This window comes from Trichoderma harzianum, assembly GCF_003025095.1.
Source record: "Trichoderma harzianum CBS 226.95 unplaced genomic scaffold M431scaffold_5, whole genome shotgun sequence".
Taxonomy (NCBI): Eukaryota; Fungi; Ascomycota; class Sordariomycetes; order Hypocreales; family Hypocreaceae; genus Trichoderma; species Trichoderma harzianum.
Genome location: NW_020209253.1, coordinates 2,469,360 through 2,495,448, shown reverse-complemented (window position 1 = coordinate 2,495,448; position 26,089 = coordinate 2,469,360). Strand labels below are relative to the sequence as shown.

Genomic DNA, 26,089 nt, shown 5'->3' with positions numbered 1-26,089 from the left:
ATGGATTCCCCAGCAAGCCAAGATCACAAGACGTCGATGCAACATGCATTGGAGCTGGCAAAGAAATCCCCGCCAAAGCCGACAAACTTCCGCGTCGGCGCCATCTTGAAGAGACTGGAAGACGGCCACATCTCTGCTGAAGGCTATACCTTGGAGCTGGAGGGAAACACACATGCCGAGGAGTGCTGTCTTTTGAAGCTCGCAGAAGAACATTCCACCACTGAGGAGGGACTCGGAGCTGTTATGAAGAGCCCGCATGTCCTTTACACCACCGTCGAGCCCTGCTTCAAGCGGCTCAGCGGCAAGCTGCCGTGCGTTGAGCGCATCCTTCGCCAGAAGTCGTGGATCAAGAAGGTCTATGTAGGGGTTCTAGAGCCTGAGACTTTTGTCGGAAAGAATCCCGGCCGCCAGCTACTTGAGGAGGGCGGTGTTGAAGTTCACTATATCCCCGGGTTTGAGGAGGAAATCCTTGCGGTGGCAGCGGCTGGTCACACAGCATCATGATACTGTCGACCTACCTTCATCTATTGCCTTTGGCCAGCTGACTTGCTGCCCGTGATCCATGCCATGTTCTCTGATGATTAGAATACAACCACGAAGAAATCTAAGAGGCGGTTCTATTGCGACAATTTACATAATGCGAGCCATTTTAGACATTTGGCGTCGTCATCTCTTGAAGAAATTACAAACAAGAGCTTTGCGCTCAAATGTTAGACAATGTGTACATATATGGTGGAGAAGAGAGAATCTAATATCCTGATAAGCATTTATGGCCAGGTCATGAATAGAGAGGCTCTTTTGTACATAATCAAGCTGAATTCTCCTATTATGCAAGGCAGTTCATCGAACACTGCATGTGATGGAACCGCACGTTCCTGTTGGTGACAAAAATAGCGACGAATCGAGATGGTGTGGATGCCGTAAACGCGGGGTTGTACCGCTGATGAACCTTGCCTTGTGGCTGCGGAGATGCTGTAAGACGTCTGGTCTCATCCCTTGGCCTCACTTTCGATGACCTCTACTCCGTATCGTTAATCAATTGGAAGATAATAGACATGAAACTCGATGATTCACGTTTAATCGTATCCTTGGATGACTAAAATAGTCGCTGACATCTAAACCCAACATCTGCAAGGAGCCAAAACAAAAGTCCAAAGTTTCACTTTCACGACTCCCGCCGTCTCGATCGCCATCCCTGGCTAGTGGATCAGAGTGCCCAGGCCCCAGTCAACATAATATCCGGCCTCCCATCGGGTCTCCAGCCGATCCCGTGGCGTCCGGTAAATGAGGAGCAGTCCATCGTATTACCCGACACGACAATCCATGCCCGCGTGACGTCGTCACGGAGAGAAGCTGTTTATGAGCTGATACTCGGTGTACCTAGCCCCAGACGCATGTTCCATATAGAGCTTCACCAGCTACAAATAAGCTTCATTCCTCTCTTCTGCTGTCTCCAGCTCTTGCGTCATCACACTCGTCTAGAGCTTGCAGCCAGTCACAGCCATGCTTGAACAAAAGGTAGTGACTTTTGAGCCCGGCGACGGCTTCAGCATCGTCGGCGCTGAGATCTTTGTCGACGAGCAAGACTACGAGGGCGTCCATATTGCGGCAAACAACCTCTCGCAGGACTTTACCAAGGTCACCGGACAGCGCTGCAATCCAATTGTCAAGACTCGCCCTTCGGCTCCGCCGGCTCGATCATGTATCGTCATCGGCTCTCTCACTAAATCGCCCTTGATCCAGCAGCTAAAGGAGCAAGGCAAGATTGACCCCAGCCAAATCGAAGGTAAATGGGAATCTTGGATCACAACGGTTGTACACGAGCCCTTTGATGGCTATGATGACGCCCTGGTCATTGCTGGGAGCGATAAACGAGGAACCATCTTTGGAACCTACTCCCTCTCGGAGCAAATTGGCGTGTCACCGTAAGCTTCTTCCCAAATCACAGATTGAGAGTGGACCAGTGAATTCTGACAAGCCGTCAAATAATAGATGGCATTGGTGGGCGGATGTGCCCCCAAAGAAGCAGCAGCAAATCTATGCCTTGCCTGTAACCACAAGCAATGGCGAGCCCAGTGTTAAATATCGTGGCATCTTTATTAATGATGAGTGCCCTGGCATGGACAGCTGGGTACACGAAAAGTTCGGTCCCACATTTGATGCCAACCTGTATCATTACATCTTTGAGCTTCTCTTGCGCCTCAAGGCTAATTTCATGTGGCCCGCAATGTGGAGGGGATATCCATATCCGGGACGGTCGTTTTTCGTGGACGACCCCAAGAACCAGGAGCTCGCAGATACTTACGGCATCGTCATGGGTACTTCTCATCATGAGCCGATGCAGAGGGCCATGAACGAGTGGTCTACTACTCAGCCAGGAGGCACCTGGAACTGGGATACAAACAAAGAAAAGGTCACGCACTACTTTGAAGAGGGAGCTGAGAGAGCTGTGCCCTATGAATCCTACTTTACCATGGGAATGAGAGGCGAAGGCGATGTACCAATGACTGGAGGCGATCCTGTAAAGATCCTCACCGAAGTACTTGATGTACAAAGAAATATCATCAAGAAGAATTACGGCAAGGAAGATGGCGTTTTGCAGCTCATGGCGCTCTACAAAGAAGTTCAGGGATACTATGAAAAGGGACTCGTGATCCCCGACGACGTGACTCTCTTATTTGGCGACGACAACTTTGGCAATCTCCGTCGTCTCCCAACAGAGGAAGAGAACAAGAGGTCTGGAGGCTCGGGCTTCTACTATCATTTCCAATACACAGGCTATCCGCGCTGCTACAGGTGGATCAACAGCAACACCCTCGGCAAGGCCCTTCATCAGCTCCAATTAGCCCATCACCGAGGTGCCGATCGTATCTGGATCTTCAATGTCGGAGACTTGAAGCCTGTTGAGGTTCCCATGAGCTTTGCTTTTGACCTGGCTTGGGATATTAATTCCATCACGGCAACCACTCTGCCACAATATTTTGAGCATCTTGCTACTCGAGAGTTTGGTGAACAGTACGCCGGTCGGATTGCAAAGTCCTGGTATGACTTCAACAAGCTGGTGGCGATTCGAAAGCAGGATCACATTGATGCATCTACTTTTGTCATCCAGAAATACCATGAATCGGACAACATCATTGCGCGATGGCGACAGCTCTTGGGAGAAACCGAAGCCATATACTCGCACATTGACGAAGAGCACAAATCTGCCTTTTTCCAGCTCGTACTTCATCCTGTCAAGGCTACTTACATATTCACACAAGTGCGCGTGGCCCAATACACGAATCAGCTCTTTGCCAAGCAGCGCCGAAACACGACTAACACTATGCTGAAAAAGTGTATCGAACTTTTGGATGCCGATCATGATTTGTTCGAAGAGTACAATTCCATTTCAGATGGTAAATGGGATCTTATGCTTCGCCAGCCTCACTATGGCTACGGTGATACTGGTGCCGAGCCGTCGCGTAACATGATTGATGGGCTTTGCTATGTACAAACGAGAGAAGACTCGAACCCGAGTGTTGGTCATATGGGTATCGCGGTAGAGGGTATCGAAGGCATCAATCCCGGCCACATCAACGAGGACTCGGACAGAACCCATCCATCCCGAGGCGGCCTCGAGCCTGGAGTAACTCTGCCTTTCATCACACCTTATGGAGAGCAGACCCGCTACTTTGAGGTATTTCATCGCGGGACAAAGGAGTTTTCCTGGGAGGCTCGACCACAGTACAAGTGGATCAAGCTTTCTCAATATCAAGGGCATCTGAACCCCCGAGACGACGACATCAGGGTCATCATCACTATTGACTGGTCAGAAGTACCCACTAATTTTGACGGCAAAGTTATTATTGAAGTCATTGGTACTCGTGATGGTTACGAGCAAGTCCACATGACTGTGCGGAACAGCCGCGTTCCCGCAGACTTTGAAGGGTTTGTTGAAGAGAGCGGCCACTTGGCTATTGACGCCGGCAACGTAGTTACGGCACCATACATTCTGCATCCTGCACTAGGTCGACCTATTGCTGGAGCTGTCACTCTGCCCCTTGATTACGATTTTAGCAAGCCAGATGACATTCCATTCCTTCGATATCCGATTTATGTCTTCTCACAGCATGACAATACTAATCTCGAGCTTCAGTTCAACATTACTCTTGAGACTGAAAAGACGAGCAGAATGCAGTACGACGTGCGCTTCGATGGAGGACCCATCAAAACATTCCGTCTTACTGACGATGAAGCGAACGCCGATGACGTTCCTAGAGGCTGGGCCGGGGCTGTCATGGACTGTGTCTGGAAGAAGGGGCACAACTTGGGTACGGTGAAGAAGGGCAGTCACACCATTGAAGTGCGATTCCGGAGCCAGAATGTCTGTCTGGAGAAGTTGATTCTTGATCTTGGTGATTTACGGTACACGTATCTGGGGCCTCCGCAGAGTGCCTATGTCAAGAAGGGAGAGAGTCAGGCTGTGAGTGTTATTGGGCAATTGGATAGCTTGAAGATTGATTTGGGATTTTAAAGGTAATTTCTTTTATATCTTGTCTATGAAGAGGTGAAGGATGGTTTAATTTCTAAAGACCTCTTCCATGTTTGTGTATTTGTGGTGTCATTATCCAGCTGGACAAATTTATGCATTGGATTACAGCAAGATACTTCTGAGCTACTAAGTGGCTGCTTTCGCTGGGCAAGGCAAATTTACAGATCGTTTCCAATGCTATAATGATGGTGTTAGTTCAGGAGTCTGCCATACGCACTTAATGTTCTCAACTTACCGCGCCACAAGCTTCTTCGCACTGACCTTCCGGTCATAGAGTGCCTGTATACCACCGACTACGCCATTCAAGCCGTCTGGAAGCACCTCGACTGGGTGAGGCTTGATCTTGCCCTCTGCCAGCAAGTGGCTGAGATACCTGTAGAACCAATACGCAAACTCCTGGTCCACCTTTGCTTGCTCCTCGTTGACGAAGCCCCAAGTATCGCCGTGGGACGAACCAACCATTGTGCGCGAGAGTTTCACGCCCTCAGGGAATGTCCAGCCCGGCTTGACGGGATCGACCATGTTGATTTCGCCGCCGCCTGATGCGACGAGCACCTTACTGATGGGTTCGTAACTGACGGAGTCGGAAACTGAGTCAAACGCAATCTTAATCTTGGATGATCCTGCGGCGTTAATGATCTTCTGGACTACATCTCCTTCTCGGTAATCGATGATGTGGTCCGCCGCGTTGAGAGACTTGACGAAATCGATTCCGTTGCCGGCGACGGTGATGATGGGACCGACGTTGCTCAGCTTGGCGAGTTGCAAAGCGAAAGCTCCCACAGCAGTGGCACCGCCCCAGATCAATATGGGGGTCTTTCCGGCTGCAGGATCTTGCAAGGTTGTTGGAATCGGTAGTTTCAGGCATTGATACAAGGCGATGGCGGCGGTCATGAAGGCTAGGGGAAATGCAGCGCCGGATTCGAAAGAGATGTTTGGAGGGAGATGGAACGTCGTGGATGATTTGACAACGGTATATTCGGCGAAGGTGCCGTGAGGATGGCGCATCCGGTGGAAACCTGCGACACGATCCCCTTTTTTGAACTCGAATACTTCCGAGCCTACTGCTTCGATGATGCCGGCTACATCATCTCCAGTATTGAAGGCTTCTGGTTCAGTTAACCCTCGCGTAGCCTGTGGACAGAATATTGTTAATATTATGAAGTGAGTAGTAATGAGTTAATTTGTCTTCTCATACCTTCCAATCTTTGGGATTCAACCCCGCAAATGCAACCTTGATGAGAACCTCCTTCGGCCCTGGTTTTCTGGTGGCATGTCAGTGAAGGCTTGGAACAAGATTTGGAGGATGACTTACGGTATTTCTGTTTCCTTGATTACACCACCGTATTTGGGCTCCGCATAGATAAAGAGTTCCTTCATTATGGCGGCTTTGGTTTGCTGAGTTGAGAGATGGTGACTTGAGATTGGTGTTAGTGAGAGATCATAGAAGGAGCAGTTTGTGTGTTGGGGAGGATAATGTAGAGAATGGGAAGGAGTACTTATAAAAGCTTTGGCAGCTAAAAGAAATGCCAAGTGTCTGTTGAATACACCATGAACTTACTTGCTCGGCGTTTGCTGTTGTATGCTTCTCTTGAGGTTGATCATTCACAGAGTCAAGCCCCGCTGCGGAAATAAGACAGTTGTCCATGGACAAGGTGGTATTTTTAGGTAATCTACGTTGCGTTATACGAGGGCTGCTTTTTACAATCACGGCGAAGCACGATTCGAAGCAGCAGTAATTTGGAGAAGCGGCATCATTTGGAAGGTTTCTATAACTAAGCCGGATGGTTGATCTCCCCGATTCTGCATCGCCAAGTTGAAATGAATCGCCCACATTTGTCATGGCGTAATGCGGCGTCTAAATAAGGCTCCGTCAATGAGGACCAGGCAAATTTGTCAGCGGCTTTAGCCAATTCCGATGTTCTTATACCCATAGTAAACCCATGGAATATGATATAACTTTTATGGAGTTTTAAGACAGAAATGCTATCCACTCTTCGGAGTATCGTTCGAGCTCATGGATGACTATTTTTTACGAATAGCTGGTCATCATCTGGTCATTTTGAGAGTTAGGCCGATTCTGACCAATAGGGAATGAAGCGAAAATGCTTATTGTCTTATAACTCATAGATGAGCATATAAGTTGCGCCTAGAAAACGGGAGCAATAGTCGCTTCAAGACAATCGCAATATCTCAAATATGAATTGTATTGTTGCCATAACTCTCTTTGTTCATATACCATGGAATGATTCCTCCGTGAGAACATGATCATTCCGAAAATGAAGGACGTTGGGACGAAATGTCTGTATCGCTGAAAACAGGTCCCATGAGAAATCTTGCCCTCTCCAATTAATTCATTGGCATTCTCTTTTACACTTATCGCAGATCTCCGTTGCTGTTGTCTTGATGTTTTCCCAAGCAAGATCCTTGCATTGCGGCACGATGTAGCTATTCAGAACAAGCTCTGGAGGGCCGTTAACAAACCACCAGGTGCAATAATCCCACACGCCTCGGCTGGTGATGTCAACATCAATAATGTGGCCGAGTCCATTGCAAATATCACCGTAGTCAACACAACCGGCATTTCTGCAGGGGCAGATGAGGAGTATTCGTGTTCTGGTACACATTGAGGCAGAGGTTTGCTTTTGAGAATGACGGATGAGGCTTTTATGAATAGATCAGAAATACGACATCCGATAGCATGAGAGGATGTTTGTTCAGCTTAATATTTGTTTGAGGTCTCTGGATCATGGCGATTAACCTCATGATAGCACTGCTTCACTCCGTATCTGGTGTATATAAACAACGAGCATTTTGGGCTCGGTATCATAGATTACAGGGCGGCATTTATCTTCTCACTGTTAGTAAAAAAAAAAAAAAAACAGTGATGAGCTGTCATATGGACTTTGTGCTACTGGGGCGTTTTGATCGTGAATATGGAGGAGGTGTACCTCAGCCTTTGGCGGGGAGATGGATGATTGGTATCACACACAGTATATAAGTAAGCATTAGCCGGTAATACACGCCTTATACAAGATATTGTACACGGTGATGATGAAAAAAATGTGATAAAGTGATGATAAGAACAGTGATGGACAGTTTTGTAAAAGTGGAAGATGGAAATGCTATTGCTTCTACAAAGTTTCTACAATTCCCGGCAAAACCATCTTAACAACCGAATCTAATACGAAAATGTGAATCCACGATACCCATCATCCACCACGTCTTGAAGAGCCTTTCTGTAGTGAACCAGACCTCCAACCCAGAAAAGAATGTTTGGCTTCCTTCCTGCGATATTGGCGCCGAAAATGTACGACTTCTCCTTTCTAAAGAGATTCTTCGTTCCAAGCACGCGACACGCTTCGACATAGTCATCCTCAGCTTGCTGGGTAGCCTCAATGAGGACTGCCTTATCTGAAGCCTCCTCCTTTCTCTTTGCCTCGGCCTTTGATATCAATCCTGAAATAAAGTCGACCTGGGTCTCGATTGTCGGCGGGAAGTTGTTGAATGGCGACAGAGGTCCCACGACCAAGAACATGTTGGGGAATCCTGCTTCAGCTACGCCCAAATAAGAAGTCGTTTTTTCAGCCCAGTGCTCTTTGAGAGATTGCTGGCGACCATTGATAGTGAGGGTGGTGTAATTTCCATCGGCAACCTCAAAGCCAGTCGCAAAAACGATGACGTCCAGCTCGTGCAGCTTCTCATTGGTGAGAATGCCTTTCTCAGTAATTTTTGTAATGGGTGTCTCTCTCAGGTCAACAATATCCACGTGCTTCTTGTTGAACGTCTCATAGTAGGCGGGCGCAGTAATAGGCCGTCTAGCATAGTATCCATCAGGGGACAACTTTCGAGCCTTGACAGGATCCTCCACGATCTGAGAAATCTTCTTTCGAATAAATTTGCAAGCTTCTTCATTAGCCTCTTCACTGATAACAATGTCCGAGAAAGCTGAAAACATGAATCGGAATCCGTTTCCTTGCTTCCAAAGCGATTCAAAGACACGTTCGCGCTCTTCCGCGCTGACGCTCATGGCCGGTATCGTGCTCTCCTTCACATTGTGCGCAGCGTAGCTGTTACGAACACCGTCCCAAATCTCGTCGTAGTTCTTGTTGACGTTGTCTCTGAATTCAGCTGAGACGGGCCCATCTCCATTGGGAACGATGTATTGCGGCGAGCGTTGGAAGGATATGAGCTCCTTCACTTCATCGGCAAGGGCAATCGTAACCTGGACTCCTGTTGAGCCACTTCCGATGACACCGACTCGTTTATTTTTGAAGTCATAATTTTTTGGCCAATTTCTGCAAACTTTTGTAAGAACTTTGTTTTAGCTGATTAGTAGAAAAGACGTACCCTGTGTGATATTTTTCGCCTGCAAATTTTTCGATTCCAGGAATGACCGGATAGTTCACCTTGGACCAAGTCCCCAAGGCGGTAAGCAAGTATCTGGTCTGGATGGTCTCGCCAGTGGACAATTGAGCAGTCCACAAAGATGAAGAGCTGTCGAACGATGCGGACTCGAGTTCAGTGCTGAATTGCATGTACTTTCGCAAGTCATGGCGCTTGACCACATGCTTTAGATAATCCCAAATCTCCTTCTGAGATACATAGTGATTTGGCCATGGATATGTCAATAAATCCTCTTTATCCCAGCTGTATCTGTATACTTCGCTGAGAGAATCACTGTTGGCGCCGGGATAACGGTTCCAATACCATGTGCCGCCCACGTCGGAAGCCTTGTCAATTAACTTGACCGAGAGTCCAAGCTCCCGGAGCTTATAGAGCTGGTAGATTCCACCGAATCCAGCTCCAACCACAAGGGCGTCGATTGATGGCATGGTCAATTAAGAGTGATTAGATAGATGTTGTTGCGTACTAGATATTATATGATCCATTTGAGAAGATTAGTAGAATGGATTACGCTTTATAGCAGAAACATATCCCTCGTATGCATCGCTCAAGAATCGCATTACCAACGTAGAATTCGTCAGCGGGTCCACCTGACATCTAATGCATCCACGGAGACCTTTCTCGGATTGCTAATTGGCAAGGAATTAGGTACATCTCCCGAAATATTATGTACACATTTAGCCAAGGTATGCAGAGTTATTTATCTAAGTATTTGTAATAGACCTTGGGCCAGAAGCTTTTCTCACTTCATCGCATTCGTGGAACTTAGTGGTTGCGGAGACACTCGCATAAAATCGTTTGTTGTTAATCAAATTACTGGATCTATTCCTTTCGGTGTTAGCATAAGTGATTGGAGACCAAGTCTGACCTAGTCTTTCCCGATAGATTCTCAACGCCCCATGCAGATGATTACTCGTTGTCACTGCGCCGTTCAACCTATTGGCGTAAAAATAGAGAGCTTGTCAAGATATAAGATATGGCCTGATACGTGTATCTGTTAAATATGAGCTACGAGGCACTACGCAGTGAGGATATAGAAATATCGTGGCATGATGGTACCTTGTCATGTGTTATGGTGATGTTGCGCATTGCTAAGACTAGATATTGTCGCTTCGAAGGTCGTGTTAGTGGGAGTTTACTGGAAATAATGTTATGATTGTGAAATTTATGCCGTTTCTTGGCAATGTAACAGAGCTCTTTTCAGAGCCATTAGGATTCAGGAGGAGCCTCAGTCGCGTAGCTCCCTGCTTCTCTTGCTTGACCGGGAAAGGTAACATTGAGGCGTTTTCTGATTCTTTCTTGACAATCACGCCACAAATATCTGTAACAACGTATTATCCACTTTAAGCCTCGAGTTGATTGCAAAGCATGGAGTTAAATGTGACGTATTGATATCGTCCAGTAATTCTTGGAGATATTGGTGAAACGGCATACACACTTTAAGTATACATGTAGTCTAACCTGTTGTAGAAATCTCTCGACCACGGGCACCACCTCTTTAGGTACTGCCTAAGATAGCCCATTATTTTACTGCCCGCCTAATCTAGCAAAGCGTTTAAAAAAGCTTATCTGAATTTGGTAAAGTACACCAGCTGATATAATAAATTACATGTATTTTTGATATATATTGCATCTTACACTGCAACACCACATAATTATTATCATGACTTAAACAGGAGCTTCAGCACATAACGTTAGTATATATCGCTTCAGCACGCACATGCAGCTTTAAGAAGCACGTCTTGGATACATGTAGCTTCGAGCAGCGCAGCTTCACCGCTCTTAGGCGGGTTTCTTTTAGGCAGCTAGGTTCAATTCGTATAGATACATGTATCTTAGTGCGCTATACTCCTTAAGCAGCCCGCTTACCCAGGGGGCCTTTAGCATAAACAACATAAAAGTAATAGAATTGATGAAATATTTAAGAGTACTTTAAAATATAACTTTTCATCTATGAAATTATAGAGCTTTAGGTACTTATATAACGCTTTGCTGAATGTAGTTAGTAAAACACGGGCTTTATCGCGGGTATAAAGAGGTGCCCCTCGAGCACATTTCTTCCCTAACTGGGAAAATCCTGTACATTTCAATGACCGGCTAACCACTAGATAAGTAGCAGATGTAAAGAACACACCGATACTTCAAACAACAGATGCAGTCATGTATGTAAAGATGGTGGTGTTGGAAGAGGGTCCAAGTAGCGTGATAGTGCTTGGAATGTACAAGAACTCGCCATCACTCAGGATTCAACATACCAACAGGCATTCGCAATCAGGTATCCTGAATGACCAAAATGTTGCTCAAATAAACTCCTGTAATCACTTGATCGTAAACTCTTGTCAGCGCTGCTAAGAGAACCTGCCCGGTTAATTTACTTGTACGCCAAAGCTTTGAAAGCAACATTGTTTTTGAACAGTTAGTGGGAAAGAAAACGAAAGGCGCGCTTCAAAGCATAGTATTGTTTCATCAAAGGGACAATTTCACAATTTGAAGTGAAATGTATGAGCCTGATGACGGTTACCTGTCTAAATCATAGAGATCTCTTTGATGAAAAATATGTAGCCAGACTCATAAAGTAGCGAGGATATCTAGTTGCCGCTGTGACCATACCGTCAGAAATCGTCAGAACTCGCTCACTATCTATACTGAACATATCCGGAGGCGACCATCTACACAGAGACTGGATGCCAAATCTTAGAAGAAATGAAAACTTCCCAAAGAATGAAAAGAATGCCGTGACTACTCAGCATCTTATGTCGCTATAAAACGTAAACTTTCCTTCAGATTGCATCAACCACATATACTTGACCCGTGTCTAAGTTGGTGAAATGAAAAAGAGAAAAGTGAAGAAAAAACATATGCCGCCCAAAGTTCTGGCAGAAAGAATTGCATTATGCATATCCTGGTCCGCTCTTGGTCCGCAGTTCAGCTTACGTCTAGTTACCTACACACACGTAAATTCCACACCCTCTTCACCATGGTACAGTGCTCACTTAGATATCATTGCAATTACCTACTCGTTCAAGCATGATATTTCAAGGTCTCATTATTATCTGTTGGCTCTTAAGCTATGCAGCTAAAATGCCCTTCCGTACATATTTATACTGACGGCAACAATGAACTGGATTTATTTTTCAGTGACTCTCTTCCTCTCTTCACCCACCTCGAAATATCTACTTCACTATCTTGCCAGAACAAATGGATGAATCCCGCCTTTTTATCCCTTTGAACATTGGCAACATCGAAATTAAAAATCGGATTGGAATGGCAGGGGTCAGTCGGTTTCGGGCTGATGATCAGCATGTACCGACAGATCTCATGAAAGAATATTACTGCCAGAGAGCCTCTGTGCCAGGAACCCTCCTGATTACCGAACCTAATCTCATATCAAAGAGGAATGTTGGTTTGCGTAATGCACCAGGACTTTTTACACGCGAACAGACAGCTGCTTGGAAAACGATTGTCGAAGTCCACATGAGAGCAAGCTATATCTTTGCTCAACTATGCGTACTGAAACACGAAATACTGGGAAAGGAGGCGACCATCATCAGAGGCCCTGGTACCATCTCTTTGGACACAGATCTCCCTACGACAAAGGCTATGAGTATTGAAGAAATCAAGGATACTGTACAAGATTTCGTACGGGCTGCTAAGAATGCAGCCGAAGCAGGCTTTGACGGCGTGGAACTTCTTGGTGCAACTGGCGATCTCATCGACGCTTTTACTCAGGAAGATACTAATCAGCGTAACGACGAGTACGGTGGTAGCGTTGAGAATCGTTCTCGATTCCTGCATGAGGTTATGAAAGCTGTGGCTCATGCAATTGGGATCAAGCGTGTTGGACTTTGCCTGAGCTCAGGAAGCACTTCTCAAGACATCAGATTGAAGAAAAATGCCGCTCTTCAATTTACAGACGTTATAAAAAGAGCAGACGATTTGAAGATTGCTTACATCCACTTGACTGAGCCACGCATTGCTGAGTCGAATGGCATTCGAGATAACGAATGGTTGGATTTTGCCTGCACCGCTTTCAGAGGACCGATTCTTATACAAGGTGGCTATAACTCAAAACTAGCCAAAAATCTTGTTGATGGACGTCATCCAGACAAAGATATTGTGGTAATGCTTGGGAGGTATTTCACGTCAAACCCAGATCTTGTTTTCAGGATACAGCATGATCTGGAGTTCACTCCTTATAGCCAACAGGACTTATTCGCCACCAAATCATTCAAAGGATATACCGATTACGCATTCAGTAAGGAGTATCTTGGAAGTCTCAACATATTGACTCAGTTGCTCTGTTGAAGAAGCGATGGCTGAAGAAAGCTGGTGGTAATTACTTGATGCCATCTGAATATTACTATGATGTGGCTGTTTGAGATATCTCCCCTTTCAGATGCTACATTTCAGCTGTTTTCTACTATAGCAACACACACTCTCTAGTATGATGTTTACTTCTAATGGTAAGACTAGAAGCTGAAATTAAGCTATTCATTAATAACGGAACTTATGTTTACTGACATGCGTGCCAAGGACTTGAAGCCACTACTCTTTTTCACTCTTTCCGAAACAGGGAATTTTATCATCCATGGTATATTCCAAGACAGGAAAGATGCTTTTGTTAGCTCGCGGAGATGCGGGGCTCCCGCGTGGTTCCCAGATGCGCGTATTCTGCTCTTGTAAGCAATTCTTCCAACGGCGCTCCCGGGCGAGAGAGGAGAAATACGAAGGTTGAATGACTGGGTTTCGAGTTGAAAGCCTTGAACTCGGGCAATGCTTACAGGTAAATAGGTCATGAAGAAACCCGAAGATACATAGCACGACTACGGCATTTGCCTCTTTTGCAGCGGACCGCGGGCAAACTACCCCAACATCCGTTTTTTTGATGTCCTCCAAGGTAGAATTAGTGTATAAGGTTAGCTCAAATAACCTCTTACACAAGGTCTATAGTTCCACTGAGACGGAAGTGACGGGTATGTTGTATGATAAAATTGCGTCCATTATTAAGTACAGCAGAAAGAGGGCAAGAAATTGCGAGTTTGCGCTAGAACTTTGTACCATTATATACGTCATTAATACATGTCCATTGGAAATCTGAGGACTCTATCTATTCTGCCCATATAACCATTACTTTTGACCAAAGGCCTGCTGATCAGCCTGCATGCCCTTGAACACCCAATCAGCATGACGTTGCTGGTACTTTGCAGCGCCTTCCGGGTCATCGCTCTTAATGCCCAATACCTTGGGGATGTGGAATCCTCTAGTGATAGCGGGCCTTGCGCTCAGCATTGCTTCCCACTTGTGCAGATTTGGGAAAAGATCCAAGGGAACATCCACGTAGGGACCAAAGATGACCCAGGACAAAGCTGCGATGTCTGCAATTGAGATGTGATCTCCGACTAAAAATCCAGACTTAGATTTCGAAAGTTGAACATCAAGGACATTATAGAGCCGCTTTGTCTCAGTGACATATCGGTCAATTCCATACTGAATTTTGGTGGGCGCATAGCGCAGGAAATGGGACGCCTGGCCTTGCATGGGTCCAATGCCTAAATAATGACAACAATTAGTCGATTGATCAGATGCCGCAATTGCGCAAGAGGGAGAAGGGAAAATAAAGGATCTAGTGGACTCACCTCCATGCTGGAAAAATAGCCAGTTGTTGCATTCATAATAATCTCTGCTGCCCTTGGGAAACGAGAGCTTGTGTTCGGGATCATAGCGATCAGTCAGGTACTGCAAGATGCTTCCACCTTCAAACACTCTAATTGGCTCGCCGTCGTCAAATGTGTCGACAATGGCAGGAATGCGGCCATTGGGATTGATCTCAAGATACCATGGCTCTTTTTGGCGAAGAGTGCTGATGTCGAGGTGCTCTAGCTCATAAGGGAGCCCAAGCTCTTCCAATGCTGTGGTGATCTTAATTCCATTGGGAGTTGAGTCTGTGTATAACTTGATATGTGGTTGAGGTGCCATTTTGGGAGACTTGTGATAATCTAATTTGTTAGTGTGATGAAATGAACGCTCTTGTATTTGACCGCTGCTGTGAAACTTGTTGGAAATATTGTCGCGAATGCCAGGATGAGGGTCTAATAGTATATAAATACTTCTCAGACGAGTTGAATAGGACCCAAATGCGCCAGCAAACAGCTGCTTAGAAATACGCGCAGCAAGGTGCATTGTATGCTACAGCCATTACTCACAATAAAAGAACTCGTTGGTTTCTAATTGCATGATATATAATGCGAGAAGCTTGGTGGGTTCCATCATTCAACATGTGATGATCTCATAATCGAGACAGCTAATGCCCTTTTAGGCAATTCTTGGAACACGGCCTATTTTGGACAAGAGCAGTTAAATCTTTACAAATCCACGCACAAGAGGCTTTTACAGGAAGCAAGCAACTGAGAAGCTGAATAATAACACTTGACTGATTATTTATATTCTCTTCGATCGCATCTTAATTTAGAGAACTAATAGCTAGCACCTCAACGACTGCGTGAAGTTCAAACGTCAGAACAGAATGTAAAAGGAACTCTTTTATTTGCTGACCTCCTTACTTAAGTATCCAGCAGGTAGTAAATAACCAGTTTTTAATGTCTTTAAAACTGTCACTATCATCCGATACTTTTAATAACTATCGCTATATCCCCCTAGTATCTGCTACCATGGCTGTATTCCTCTCATTTCTGACACTACTATATAGCTTAAAAAACTCCGAGACACGGGATGCTGGATGGCAGGCTGTTTGCAATTACAGGCGCTGAATTGGCCATTCTCTAACTTTGATAAGCAGCAACAGCTGAGAAACGTCTTCTATAAGAACCGTTTATCTGGCGTAATAGATGACTTGACGGATAATTGACACAGGAGTTCCCATTCGAGAGTATCACTTGTTGCTATCTATATGGAGAAGATGGGCTTTGTTATGACTTTTCTTTGCTATCTTTGCCGGTCGGTTGACAACCCTGATTGCTTCCACAGGTCATACTAAATCTAGACCCACGAGCTACCACCTCAAATACAAGCCTTTCCGACTGTATCCGCTTCCAGCTGAGATGGTACTTTCCTAGTAAATGACTTTGTACCATACACGTGCATGATTCGAAGTATCAATGCATCATTGTATTTGGATGTGATGATGCTTAATCCATGAGGGCGCCCACTAGGAAGCAGATAGCCTAGGAGCATAGTGCCCATGGGATAACCTACGTTGAAGGTTAGCATAGAAACTTTGGATGTCATGTCCTCATATGTTCATACCTGAAAAGGACGCGAGCTAATGGATATCACTATCAGTCGGTGCTATGATAGCATCGATACCATATTCCTTCAGTGCGCGGTCTATACCCTCGGGACCAGCGGCTTGGCGGACGTCTCTGACAGCATCGTCCACGACAGAGGCAGGAATGTCATACTTTAATATATTAACCAAAGAGTCTTGATTCTGGCAAACTAAATGAATTGTAAGATTTTGAAGTGCATCAAACATATGAATGGGGCTTATTTACCATCAGAAAACTCCAGGTCAGGGTTCTGTATGCTGAATTCTACAATATCTTCGAGTGAGTGGACCTTAGTCTCCGCCAGATCATGTAGATAATCAGCAATAATACGCTTCCAGCCGCCATCTGTATTGAATTAGGATGAACTTCATACCACATGCTTTCTGATTCAACAGGGAGACTTACATCGAATCACTTGGTAGCTGCTTTTGCCTTCGAAGGTGTACTCAGAAGTCTTCTTGATCTTAATTGGAGAAACAATCTTCGCTCCCAGGCGATTTAACTCGTTCATCGCGTGGTTCCAATGGTTTCGCTAAAAATTATTAATATCTGATCCGAATTGGCCAAGGTCTGACAGGGATAACCGGGCATACTCGCTGCTGCAGGTACGTTTCGTCTGGCTCAAGAATCGTTGAAGAGAACATCCAATCATTCGGTTCAACGAATCCTAGACGGAGCCCGTCAAGAGAGCTCGAAAAGTCTGCTGTCAAACTCTTTCCGGCCATTGGACTGCCAGGCACTGTAAGAAAAAGAATCTCAGTCAGCGCTGCAAGATCTTGCGCTGATTTAGCCATTCCTCCAAGGCTGTCAAAGGCATTTGTCAGCTTAAAGACACCATCACCTGAAATCATATCTATTGTCGGCTTCAAGGCGAATAGTGATGCTCGGCTAGCGGGGGTTTGGACAGATCCATCTGTTTCTACCCCAATAGACCATGGAGTAAAACCGGCCGCAACGGAAACTGCGGAGCCGCTGGAAGAGCCTCCTGGATTCTAAATTCGGGGTTAATGAATGGTAATGAACAAATTGTCGTTGTTGGGTACTGACACTATGTCCGAGTAAAGTGTCACCAGGTGAGACGCCCCCAATGATGTAAGGAGACTGGGTTTGGCCTCCAATTGGGGACCAGCCTACGGGAGAAGACCCAGATCTGTGTTCGAGAACAGGTTCGAGTAATTACGATACTTCCTAAAAGTAATGGTGGAATTTCTTAACTTATTGGTTCCAAATTCCTGTGATGCTTATTAGATGTGTCGATGGATGTTGTTTGAGAATTGGTTACTCACTGATAGGTTTGCTTTTGCTAGAACAATGAGTCCTTGTTGGAGAAGCTACGAAGACTTCAATTAGCGAGATTAAACATGAGAGTAAACATATTGCTATATTTGAAATGCCGGATGGACTGTCAGACGCAGGGCTGACTGCTTGAGTTGGGACCCTTTGACGAGTAGGTATTTCAATAACTGTGTTCTCCGATAATGCAGTCCAAGTTTCGATATAGCCTTCTGAAAGATGATTTGGACTTATACAAACGTACCACGTCAACTACCAATGCGTTTCTGGCAGGTCTTGCCGATGCCATGGCATATGAGCCCAGTGTTGTTCTCATTCCAAGAGATGGGTCGGTATTTATCAGGTCCTTGATAGACATACAGATTAATTCTCATACAATCGGCAACATGATGCAAATTAGTGCCAGCATACCTTTAGCACGATTGGTATTCCATGATAGTCTCCACGGAGGTTGCCTGCAGCTCTCTCGGCATCCAAAATATCCGCAAATTCTAAGAGCGACTCTTCCGGAGCAATGTCAATGAGTGCATTAAGCACCATTCCTTGTGAATTATGTCGCTTAATTTGGCCCAAATAAGTTTCGACTATAGTACGAGATGTTATAAGTCCTTTGTTAAGCATGTCTTTGAGGTCTGATGCAGTTGTCTTCAACACATCGATGTCTCCCATGCCTCTGGTTGAGGAGTCAAAATGAATTCCACCATCAAAACGGCCCGGCGATTTGGGCAGACACAAAGATGTATTTGCATATTCTAACGGTTCGTATGACGGTTGATCCGCCGCTGTCTTGTTGGAGATTGACTCCGGATATCGAGGCTGGTGAGACATGGCTCTTGGCTATAGTTTGCCAAATTTGCTTACTTTGTGCAGAAGAATAGTCGTGAGCGTGACTATGATGAATACACACGCATAGATTCAAATGGCCACGTGGTATGAAAAAGGAAAAAAAAGAGCTTTGTCCTTCTGATGTGGCCAACGGGCCAATGCAGCTTTCATTGAACTCCGAGGCCCCCCGCACCGGCCAAAGATCAGGTATGTAACAAAACTTAGGCATGAAAGCTCTATGCCAGTCCAACTCACCAACGACGCTCAAGCCATCCGCTACGACTTCTAGGACATTTGACTTCATTACACGAGGACCAGCATAAATGGCCTGAGAAATTGATTGGCAGACTTAGCAAGGACGCCAAGGACGCATAACTGTTAGGACTAGTCTCTACTTACACGGTTTAGATATCTATTGCCTCACTGCTAACTTTCTCGATGAATTTGTATTCATCTATCTACTTTCTTGTTCAGCGGATTATCCCGTCGACTAGCGAATCAAGGAGAGCCTCTGTGATCTCTGCCGATAAATCTTGCTGTGGTCTCAGCCTTTGCACGATGACCTGAATTTCTTTCTCCAGCTTTCCTATCTCATCTGTGTGGTCACCACCAGTCCTCTTCAATGCTTTGCCAAGCATGAAGTTGATCCTTCCAATTTGAGGGTTCATCGGATCAATCAATTGGAGTCGTTTGATTGCCTCGCGAAATTTTTCTCTGTAGAGGCGTCAGTTTCCGTAGTTAAATGTATAGATAATGTTGCAAAGATTGATAGGGAAGAAGGGGGACTGCTACTCACATCGCCTTATCCAAATCCCCTTCCTCCAAAGCAACACGACCAATCTTGTAGAGACAAGCGGCTGCCTGTGGGTGGTCCGTAGCTTTTCCAACCTCTTCATACTGCTTCAGAGCATGCAAAAAACACCTTTGGCTACTCTGAAAGTTTCGCTTAGCAAAGTGATAATTGCCCATAATGATGTATAAACTATAGTGGAAACTCGTCAGCCTTCTATTAGCCTTGGGATTTGCAATTGGCTTACTGTCCAATAAAATACCAGTTCTGGATGATTTCAAAATATCGCGACAGTCCAGGAAACAATTTTTTTGCCTCTTCCAGCTGACCCATGGCCAAAAGCAATCTCGAATATACCAACTCTCTCTTCTGAATTTTAGTTTCTCGAGACATCGATTTCGGGTGCTTCCGGCAGACTTCTAAAGATTTTTCTCTATATTCCAACGCTTCTTGGAATTGCATAGCACTTTCGTATGCCAGACACAAGTTATTGAGAACACCAGAAATCTCTTCGTGATCTTGGGGAAGCACGCGTTTCCGTATTTCCAGGACCTCTTTGAGCTTCTCAATTTGGGAGTCAAAACGTCCTCCACAATCATCAAGAATAGCACTAGTGTTTAGCATATGGGCGTGGATGATATCGATCTCAGGGGATTTAGACACTAGCTTCAGCTGTTCGCACGCGTCGAGGCCGCCAACCAATATTGTTTGTGCCTCATGATAATTGTCTTTCTCGTAAAGGAACCTAAATATGTCAGAACACTAACTTGCACAGCCAGATTATATTGAAAAGAACTTACCATGCGCAATTGCTAAGCAGACGTATGTAGTAAAAAGTTGGAGAGATTTGGGGAGACAAAGACGTATTAAGATAGCGTTTGTTCAATGCGACGATATGATTAACTAAAAGATTGCCTTGCTCCCAGTGTTCGTGTAGATATTGGCCATTGCGCTGTTTTGGAAATGCCCCGTACAAGCGAAGGGCTACTCGATCAAAGGCAGGCTGGTTTTGGTCTCCATCTAAAAATTGTTTTACCCCTCCAACGGCTCGATGAAGTAGTCCAGAAGAAGACAGGTCGGGACTGGAATCCATAGTTTGCACTGGAATCCAAGATTTGGGACTTTGCGTGATCAGATTTATTATTATTTAGCAAAAGGTTGGCAATAGAGAAACAGCTCTACTTTTATAGTTGCGAAGTCAGGAGGTCAGCATCACCACCCCCTCATTTTCAAGTTCAAGCTGTTGGCACGTCGCCAACGCAACATTCCTTTCAGGCGCAGGATATCGCAGTCACTGCCTCAAATTTGTCCGTGCCCTGGCACGAGCCCGTTTCCTTTTCGTCATCTCGCTGTAGCATAGACCTTCACTACTCTGCTCGCCTCGTCTCTCTATCAAAAAGTTTTGCAAACCGGTGTGTCATTATTTTTGCCTCTTTTTGCCACTGCAACAGCCATTCAATCAAGAAGCAGAAATGGCGCCTGTAAAGAAAAACGTGCTTATAACGGGAGCAAATCGTGGCATTGGATTAAGCCTTTGCAAAGCGTTCATTGCGAGAAATTACAACGTCTTTGGCTCGGTACGCCCCGAGAGCCGTGACGACCCAAGTGTAGCAGAGGTAAGGCTTATCCTGCTAATATATCTCCACGTATTTTAATCAGACTATTTAGTTGAGGAAAACCGGAGCGAGCGTCATAGAGTTTGATGTTACTGATGAAAGCACTATTGCCGCTGCGTTTGACTCTTGGGGTGATAAGCCTCTCGACATCTTGATTAACAATGCCGGTAGCTTTCCTCCAAAAGTTTATTGTTCGAGCTTTTTTGCCAACTTTTACTCTAAATAGGGGCTCCTACACGTCCCAGGATGTGGGATGAGGTCACAGCTGAAGCTCTGATTGACAAATTTCGTGTAAACGCTGTGGTAAGTAGTATACCGTAGGTTATGTCTCCATTCAAACGGTGATCATTCACACAATTTTTATCACTAGGGACCTTTCATCGTCTCCCAAATCTTTATGCCGGCTCTAGAGAAGAGTAAAAGCCCAAAGATTATAAACATAGCGTCAAATGCGGGCCAAATTGCTGGTAAGTAAGGAAGAATTATACGTGCTGATGCAATATGAGAACCCAAGGGGCCATACACGGGCAGATACATTTCGTGAGTGGGTATTTGCACGGCTAACTCATGGTGTAGCAAACAAAGATGGGAAGTATATGGCATACAAAGTCTCCAAAACTGCCCTGAACCAAGTCACCAGGTCTCTAGGCATGCAGATGGAGATGACCAAGAGCAAAGTCATTGTTGCCGGTATTCATCCTGGCTGGATTCCAACAAAACTCACCGGAATGACTGGTCCGGACCAAATGGACGTGCAAATTCCGAAAATTGTTAAGACAATTGAGAGCATCGGAGCCTCACAAAACGGCGGGTTCATGGATGCCGAAGGAAAAATTATGGAATTTTAGTGGCTACTAGAGCAGAGATAGGAGCATAAATTTATTTTTGGCTTACTTAGTAAAATGGTTTAAACAATTAGTTTTAAATCTAATATTTTACATATAACTCTTTTTTTCGTCAACCTAAGTCTCTCGATCAGGTCAACGGCCCTTGTCCGGCAATTGGATATGGTCTATGAGGAGCATCCGGAGGATCACTTGCGTACGTGTTTAGCCGGACATGGCGTTTCGGCCCCTTAATACTGAACACCGCCTCCTCGGTCAGCTTAGGGAAGAAACGCGGCGCGAGAACGAGAATGCCGAGGCTGCCGAGACGACGACTGTAGACGCGCAAGCATACGCAATAGCCACGCGGTTTTTTCTTCTTCTGCATTTGGAAATGTATACCCGAATATAGCAAGTTGGATTTGGATCCTAGCATACCAATCTATAATTACGACAGATTCGCATTACTATCTCACAGAGACGCAGAAACCATAACAATAAACAAGTGTGCCCTTCAAAAAGTTCAATCAATATGTAGTGCAACAAGTGCATTCCGGTTCAGTTAAGCTACAATAAATATAATTAGCAGCTTACACATTTATTATAATGCGGCCTTTCCTATGTGCCGGGTTTGTTGCTGTCCTTTGGGGCTTTAACTCGGCTTTCGCCCAATCAAACTTCCCACCGGAGCCTATGGGCTTAACAGAATTCTTCTCAAAGCGGTGGCCGGGAGCGACTATTTCATACAAGCAGGCAAGTAATACAATCTCGCCATGTTATTCACAACGGTGGTCATAATGAGGAAGCCATGCGCTGACAAAATGACTTCAAGACTTCGATATGCGAGACCACTCCGGGCGTAAAGGCTTGGAGCGGCTATGTTGGTATGCCCCGGAACCTTCTCAACAAGATCCCAGATGTTCATGTCGACTATGATATCAACCTTTACTTTTGGTACTTTGGTAAGCTTCTTGTTCCCTTCTAAGGACAGCATTGTCGGACGCTGAGAACATAGTAAGAGGCTCGTCATAATGCTGAAGATGCACCCACTTCTATCTATCTGGGCGGTGGCCCTGGATATACCGCCCTTGACTCCATGTCAGGTTTCCCCTGCATCATCGGTAGTGACTCCAATAGCACGACCCTGAACCCTTTCTCATGGAACAACCACGTCAATATGCTGTATATTGAGCAGCCTGTAGGGACAGGCTTCTCTTACTCGCGCCTAGTGAACGGCACATTGGACGTGTTAAAGACAGACCAAGCCGGTGGACCAGTTTTTACGCCCCTGAAGAAAGGTGAGGAGCTGCCAGTAACGAATGCTACCGTCCTGGCGGCAACTCTGGACTCGCGGGGCTTGGACACGACGCAGAACACGACGGCACAAGCGGCTCGGTCTCTGTGGCAGTTCGCCCAGATCTGGTTCCAAGAGTATGCGTTTTGAATCTTGAATGGGTAGCAGGCAATGCAATTCTAGTACGGGCACAGGTTCCCTGAATACAAAACCAAGAACAAAGAAATATCTCTTTGGAGTATATCGGTAAGGCTCCAGCTATTGTCTCTTACACATTTCGTTTCTCACCAGTGATTCTTTCAGTATGGTGGTATCTGGGGCGCAGGCTTCTTCTCCTACTTTATCAATCAAAACGAACAAGTCTCAGCAAACAAGCATGCCCTTGCCAATGCCGTTGTCCTTCCCTTAGCCACGCTGGGCCTCGGCAACGGCTGCATCGACATCCGTGCCAGTGCCATCGGCTACCCTCATCAGGCTTACAATAACACTTACGGCATAAAGGCGTATGGCAAAGACCTCTACGACCAAGTCATGGGCAACATCACCGCTCCCGAGGTTGGTTGTTATGACTTGGCAGACCAGTGTAGGGCCGCCGCTAGGGAGTTGGACCCTACGTCGCAGGGTAACAATCCGAAGGTGAATATAATATGTCAAGCAGCGGCGGAGGTGTGCGTAGACGTCGTTCTAGGGACATATATAACAGATACAATGGTGAGTATTTCTACGCAAGCATTGCATTTTTGGGACAAATGTCTGACACTTTAGTATACAGCTATCTAATGAAGATATCACGTATCCCAACATAGTGTCGAGCGTCCCGAACTACTACAACGGCTACTTCAACCAAGCATGGGTGCAAAAAGACCTCGGGGTCCGCACCAACTTCACCAGCAATGACAACACGTACCAGGTAGCAATGTTTCAACTCACCGGCGATGTCGTGATCCGGGACATGTCCTCGCTCGAGCATATCATTAGTAGTGGTATCAACGTTGCTCTCATCTACGGCGATCGTGACTACCAATGCAATTGTGAATCTCATGCACCTCTCACCTCTCTACATTGGATCTTCCTTAATATAGCGTCTAACATCTGACCTAGGGATCGGCGGGGAAAACATCTCTCTGTCTATGGATTTCCCTACTGCGCCCACCTTTCGAAAAGCCGGATACGCTAACCTCATCACCAACTCCTCTTACATTGGCGGCGTCGTCCGCCAACACGGCAACGTGTCCTTTTCGCGCGTCTTCGAAGCCGGTCATTCTGCAACCGCTTACCAGCCGGAGACCGTTTACCAGATCTTCCAGCGCAGCATGTTTGGAAAGGACGTTGCAACAGGTCGAAATAAAGTTGACGACAAGTACAGCACCAAGGGTCCGATCAGTAGCTGGGGCATTAAGAACAAGATTCCGAAGCACTCTCCTGAGAATCAGTGCTATACGTATTTGGCAACACAGACGTGTACACCAGAGCAACTTCAAGCATTAGAGGATGGAACTGCAGTGATAGAGGATTTTGTAGTATTAAAACCAGCAGGGATTGCAACAAGTCGGTTGTAGCATCTTCCTGTAAATAGCATCTTATGGGATCTCTTAGCTTCACAGCTTATATATAAAATCACAAACAGTTGCACCCTCCTCCACCATCCGGCGTGATCATATCTCCAGTATCCCAGTCCTACGCAGGTGGGCGCTGCACCTCGTGGTTCCCTAATGTCTGTCGAGTACCTGTAGGTGAGAAGGCATGCCGTGATCTGCAGCCAATAGATACAAGGGGTGAGTAAGGTGAACAAAGAACTCACCCACATTCCGTCCTGAAGGTGCTCAAATTTCTTCGAACTACTTCCCAGGATAGCCCTCCAGTGCTCGCAACCGGTACTCCGCACATGTACATGTAGTCTCAATGCTGGGTTCTGGGGTTGGTACTTACCAACTAGACGACCATGTCGTCCCGATACATGTACCTCAAGACATGCATCTCGCTTGCTGCTGGTACATACTACTAGGTAGGCACTTCCTAGCCAATATATAGACCTGCAAATGGGCATTCGATACCATCGACCTCTGCCCCTTCTTGAATCAACGCCTGCCCTTCTGTTAGCTGGTTACTGTCACTCTTTCCATGGCATGAGCGTTATCAGCTTCTTTTTGGGTACGCATGTACATGCCTTTTGATGGGATGCATTTTGCTCTCCTCTTCTCTCAAGCTGTTTTCATTTCCGCTTTACCAAGACGCATCGTATCTTGTACTTGAATGCATTGGAAACTCCAAAAGCTGGCTTATCACTGACATTTACAGTGTCGAGATGGGCGCTGATGTTGCCAAAATACCGCGGAAAAAGTCTCCGGGCTGCGTAAAAAAGATTCCGTAAAAAAGACTGTGTAAAAAGACTGCGCGCGTAAAAAGATTGCTCCTTCTCCGAATTACCCAGTTCGCTGGGTATGCACCTGCTCTCCGTTAGTCATGGCCGCTCTTTCCACGACGAGAGCCTCGCTTGACACAACTCACTAAGCGAACACGTGCTTCTCGGTGGTATAAATTCCCCTTCGCTTCTTCTCCGATTCTATCTTCTTTTCTCCTTTCTCCATCCACCACACATCATTCGCCGGCTCATCACTGACGCTCAAGAGGTCGGGACGAGTGTTGACATTGCCAAGGCCCTGCGTGAGGCGACTAAGACCTTGGGATGATCAGCAGGTCTGGTTAGTACCCCGGCACAATTTTTGATCCATCTTCTCACGCCCCTGGTATTACACTACCTCCAGGTGGAGCTGCTTCCTCTCTTTCTCTTTTTTCATTGCATTCGGCGGCTTGTCTGCTGGTGCGAAGAAGAAACACCGTTGAGACCTTTGCTCGTTGCCTCCGTCTTCGTCTTCATCTTCGCTTTCGTCACGAAGACCGGCTCATCACTGACATTCAGGAGCCGAGACTTGTGTTGGCGCAACGTGTCCTGTGTGAGGTGGTTAGCATGGAATGGCAGGTTTGGTAACTACATGTACGGCGGTGCAGTTGCGGAGGGTGTTGGAGCGAGGTTCTTGGTCTGGTCTGGATGGCGAGGGGGAAAGTATGGGAGGAAGGAGGGGGAATGGGGGGCATTTTATAATGGGATGGGATCCATGTAGCCGCCAGCTTATACTTTGTACTATGACTTATGGGAAGTTGGACAGATCAAGATTTTTCTCTCCTTGCGTTTGCACCGCCATCATTGTTCAAAGTATGA

General features: G+C 45.9%; 10 protein-coding genes across 10 annotated transcripts; 5 read left to right on the top strand and 5 right to left on the bottom strand.

The window, feature by feature from the left end:
* M431DRAFT_481579 (hypothetical protein) lies at positions 1–504 on the top strand (the record flags this gene model as incomplete). Its single annotated transcript, XM_024915969.1, has 1 exon — positions 1–504. The coding sequence occupies one exon, from the start codon at positions 1–3 to the stop codon at positions 502–504; it is 504 nt and encodes a 167-aa protein (XP_024775809.1).
* A 999-nt stretch (positions 505–1,503) lies between these two features.
* On the top strand, positions 1,504–4,516 carry M431DRAFT_83158 (glycoside hydrolase family 115 protein; the record flags this gene model as incomplete). The annotated part of the gene is made up of 2 exons (XM_024923276.1): positions 1,504–1,925; positions 1,993–4,516. 2 exons carry the CDS (start codon positions 1,504–1,506, stop codon positions 4,514–4,516), a joined length of 2,946 nt encoding a protein of 981 aa, XP_024775808.1.
* Positions 4,517–4,692: 176 nt separating this feature from the next.
* Positions 4,693–5,914, bottom strand: M431DRAFT_5028 (hypothetical protein; the record flags this gene model as incomplete). Its single annotated transcript, XM_024918214.1, has 4 exons — positions 4,693–4,711; positions 4,770–5,668; positions 5,733–5,799; positions 5,850–5,914. 4 exons carry the CDS (start codon positions 5,912–5,914, stop codon positions 4,693–4,695), a joined length of 1,050 nt encoding a protein of 349 aa, XP_024775807.1.
* A 1,801-nt stretch (positions 5,915–7,715) lies between these two features.
* Positions 7,716–9,369, bottom strand: M431DRAFT_481576 (hypothetical protein; the record flags this gene model as incomplete). Its single annotated transcript, XM_024915968.1, has 2 exons — positions 7,716–8,832; positions 8,885–9,369. 2 exons carry the CDS (start codon positions 9,367–9,369, stop codon positions 7,716–7,718), a joined length of 1,602 nt encoding a protein of 533 aa, XP_024775806.1.
* Positions 9,370–12,139: 2,770 nt separating this feature from the next.
* Positions 12,140–13,246, top strand: M431DRAFT_481575 (hypothetical protein; the record flags this gene model as incomplete). The annotated part of the gene is made up of 1 exon (XM_024915967.1): positions 12,140–13,246. One exon carries the CDS (start codon positions 12,140–12,142, stop codon positions 13,244–13,246), a length of 1,107 nt encoding a protein of 368 aa, XP_024775805.1.
* An 822-nt stretch (positions 13,247–14,068) lies between these two features.
* M431DRAFT_83464 (hypothetical protein) lies at positions 14,069–14,917 on the bottom strand (the record flags this gene model as incomplete). The annotated part of the gene is made up of 2 exons (XM_024923310.1): positions 14,069–14,490; positions 14,578–14,917. The coding sequence occupies 2 exons, from the start codon at positions 14,915–14,917 to the stop codon at positions 14,069–14,071; spliced, it is 762 nt and encodes a 253-aa protein (XP_024775804.1).
* A 1,041-nt stretch (positions 14,918–15,958) lies between these two features.
* Positions 15,959–18,189, bottom strand: M431DRAFT_553023 (hypothetical protein; the record flags this gene model as incomplete). The annotated part of the gene is made up of 9 exons (XM_024921376.1): positions 15,959–16,173; positions 16,235–16,396; positions 16,453–16,572; positions 16,633–16,759; positions 16,821–17,219; positions 17,275–17,357; positions 17,510–17,558; positions 17,765–17,866; positions 17,932–18,189. The coding sequence occupies 9 exons, from the start codon at positions 18,187–18,189 to the stop codon at positions 15,959–15,961; spliced, it is 1,515 nt and encodes a 504-aa protein (XP_024775803.1).
* A 626-nt stretch (positions 18,190–18,815) lies between these two features.
* Positions 18,816–20,228, bottom strand: M431DRAFT_5023 (hypothetical protein; the record flags this gene model as incomplete). The annotated part of the gene is made up of 4 exons (XM_024918138.1): positions 18,816–19,059; positions 19,142–19,327; positions 19,383–19,880; positions 19,936–20,228. The coding sequence occupies 4 exons, from the start codon at positions 20,226–20,228 to the stop codon at positions 18,816–18,818; spliced, it is 1,221 nt and encodes a 406-aa protein (XP_024775802.1).
* Positions 20,229–20,607: 379 nt separating this feature from the next.
* On the top strand, positions 20,608–21,599 carry M431DRAFT_494557 (hypothetical protein; the record flags this gene model as incomplete). The annotated part of the gene is made up of 5 exons (XM_024917264.1): positions 20,608–20,751; positions 20,804–20,918; positions 20,978–21,054; positions 21,122–21,218; positions 21,328–21,599. 5 exons carry the CDS (start codon positions 20,608–20,610, stop codon positions 21,597–21,599), a joined length of 705 nt encoding a protein of 234 aa, XP_024775801.1.
* Positions 21,600–22,181: 582 nt separating this feature from the next.
* On the top strand, positions 22,182–24,428 carry M431DRAFT_494556 (hypothetical protein; the record flags this gene model as incomplete). The annotated part of the gene is made up of 7 exons (XM_024917263.1): positions 22,182–22,328; positions 22,408–22,537; positions 22,595–23,006; positions 23,064–23,115; positions 23,173–23,580; positions 23,642–23,900; positions 23,971–24,428. The coding sequence occupies 7 exons, from the start codon at positions 22,182–22,184 to the stop codon at positions 24,426–24,428; spliced, it is 1,866 nt and encodes a 621-aa protein (XP_024775800.1).
* Between the last annotated feature and the right edge of the window lie 1,661 nt (positions 24,429–26,089).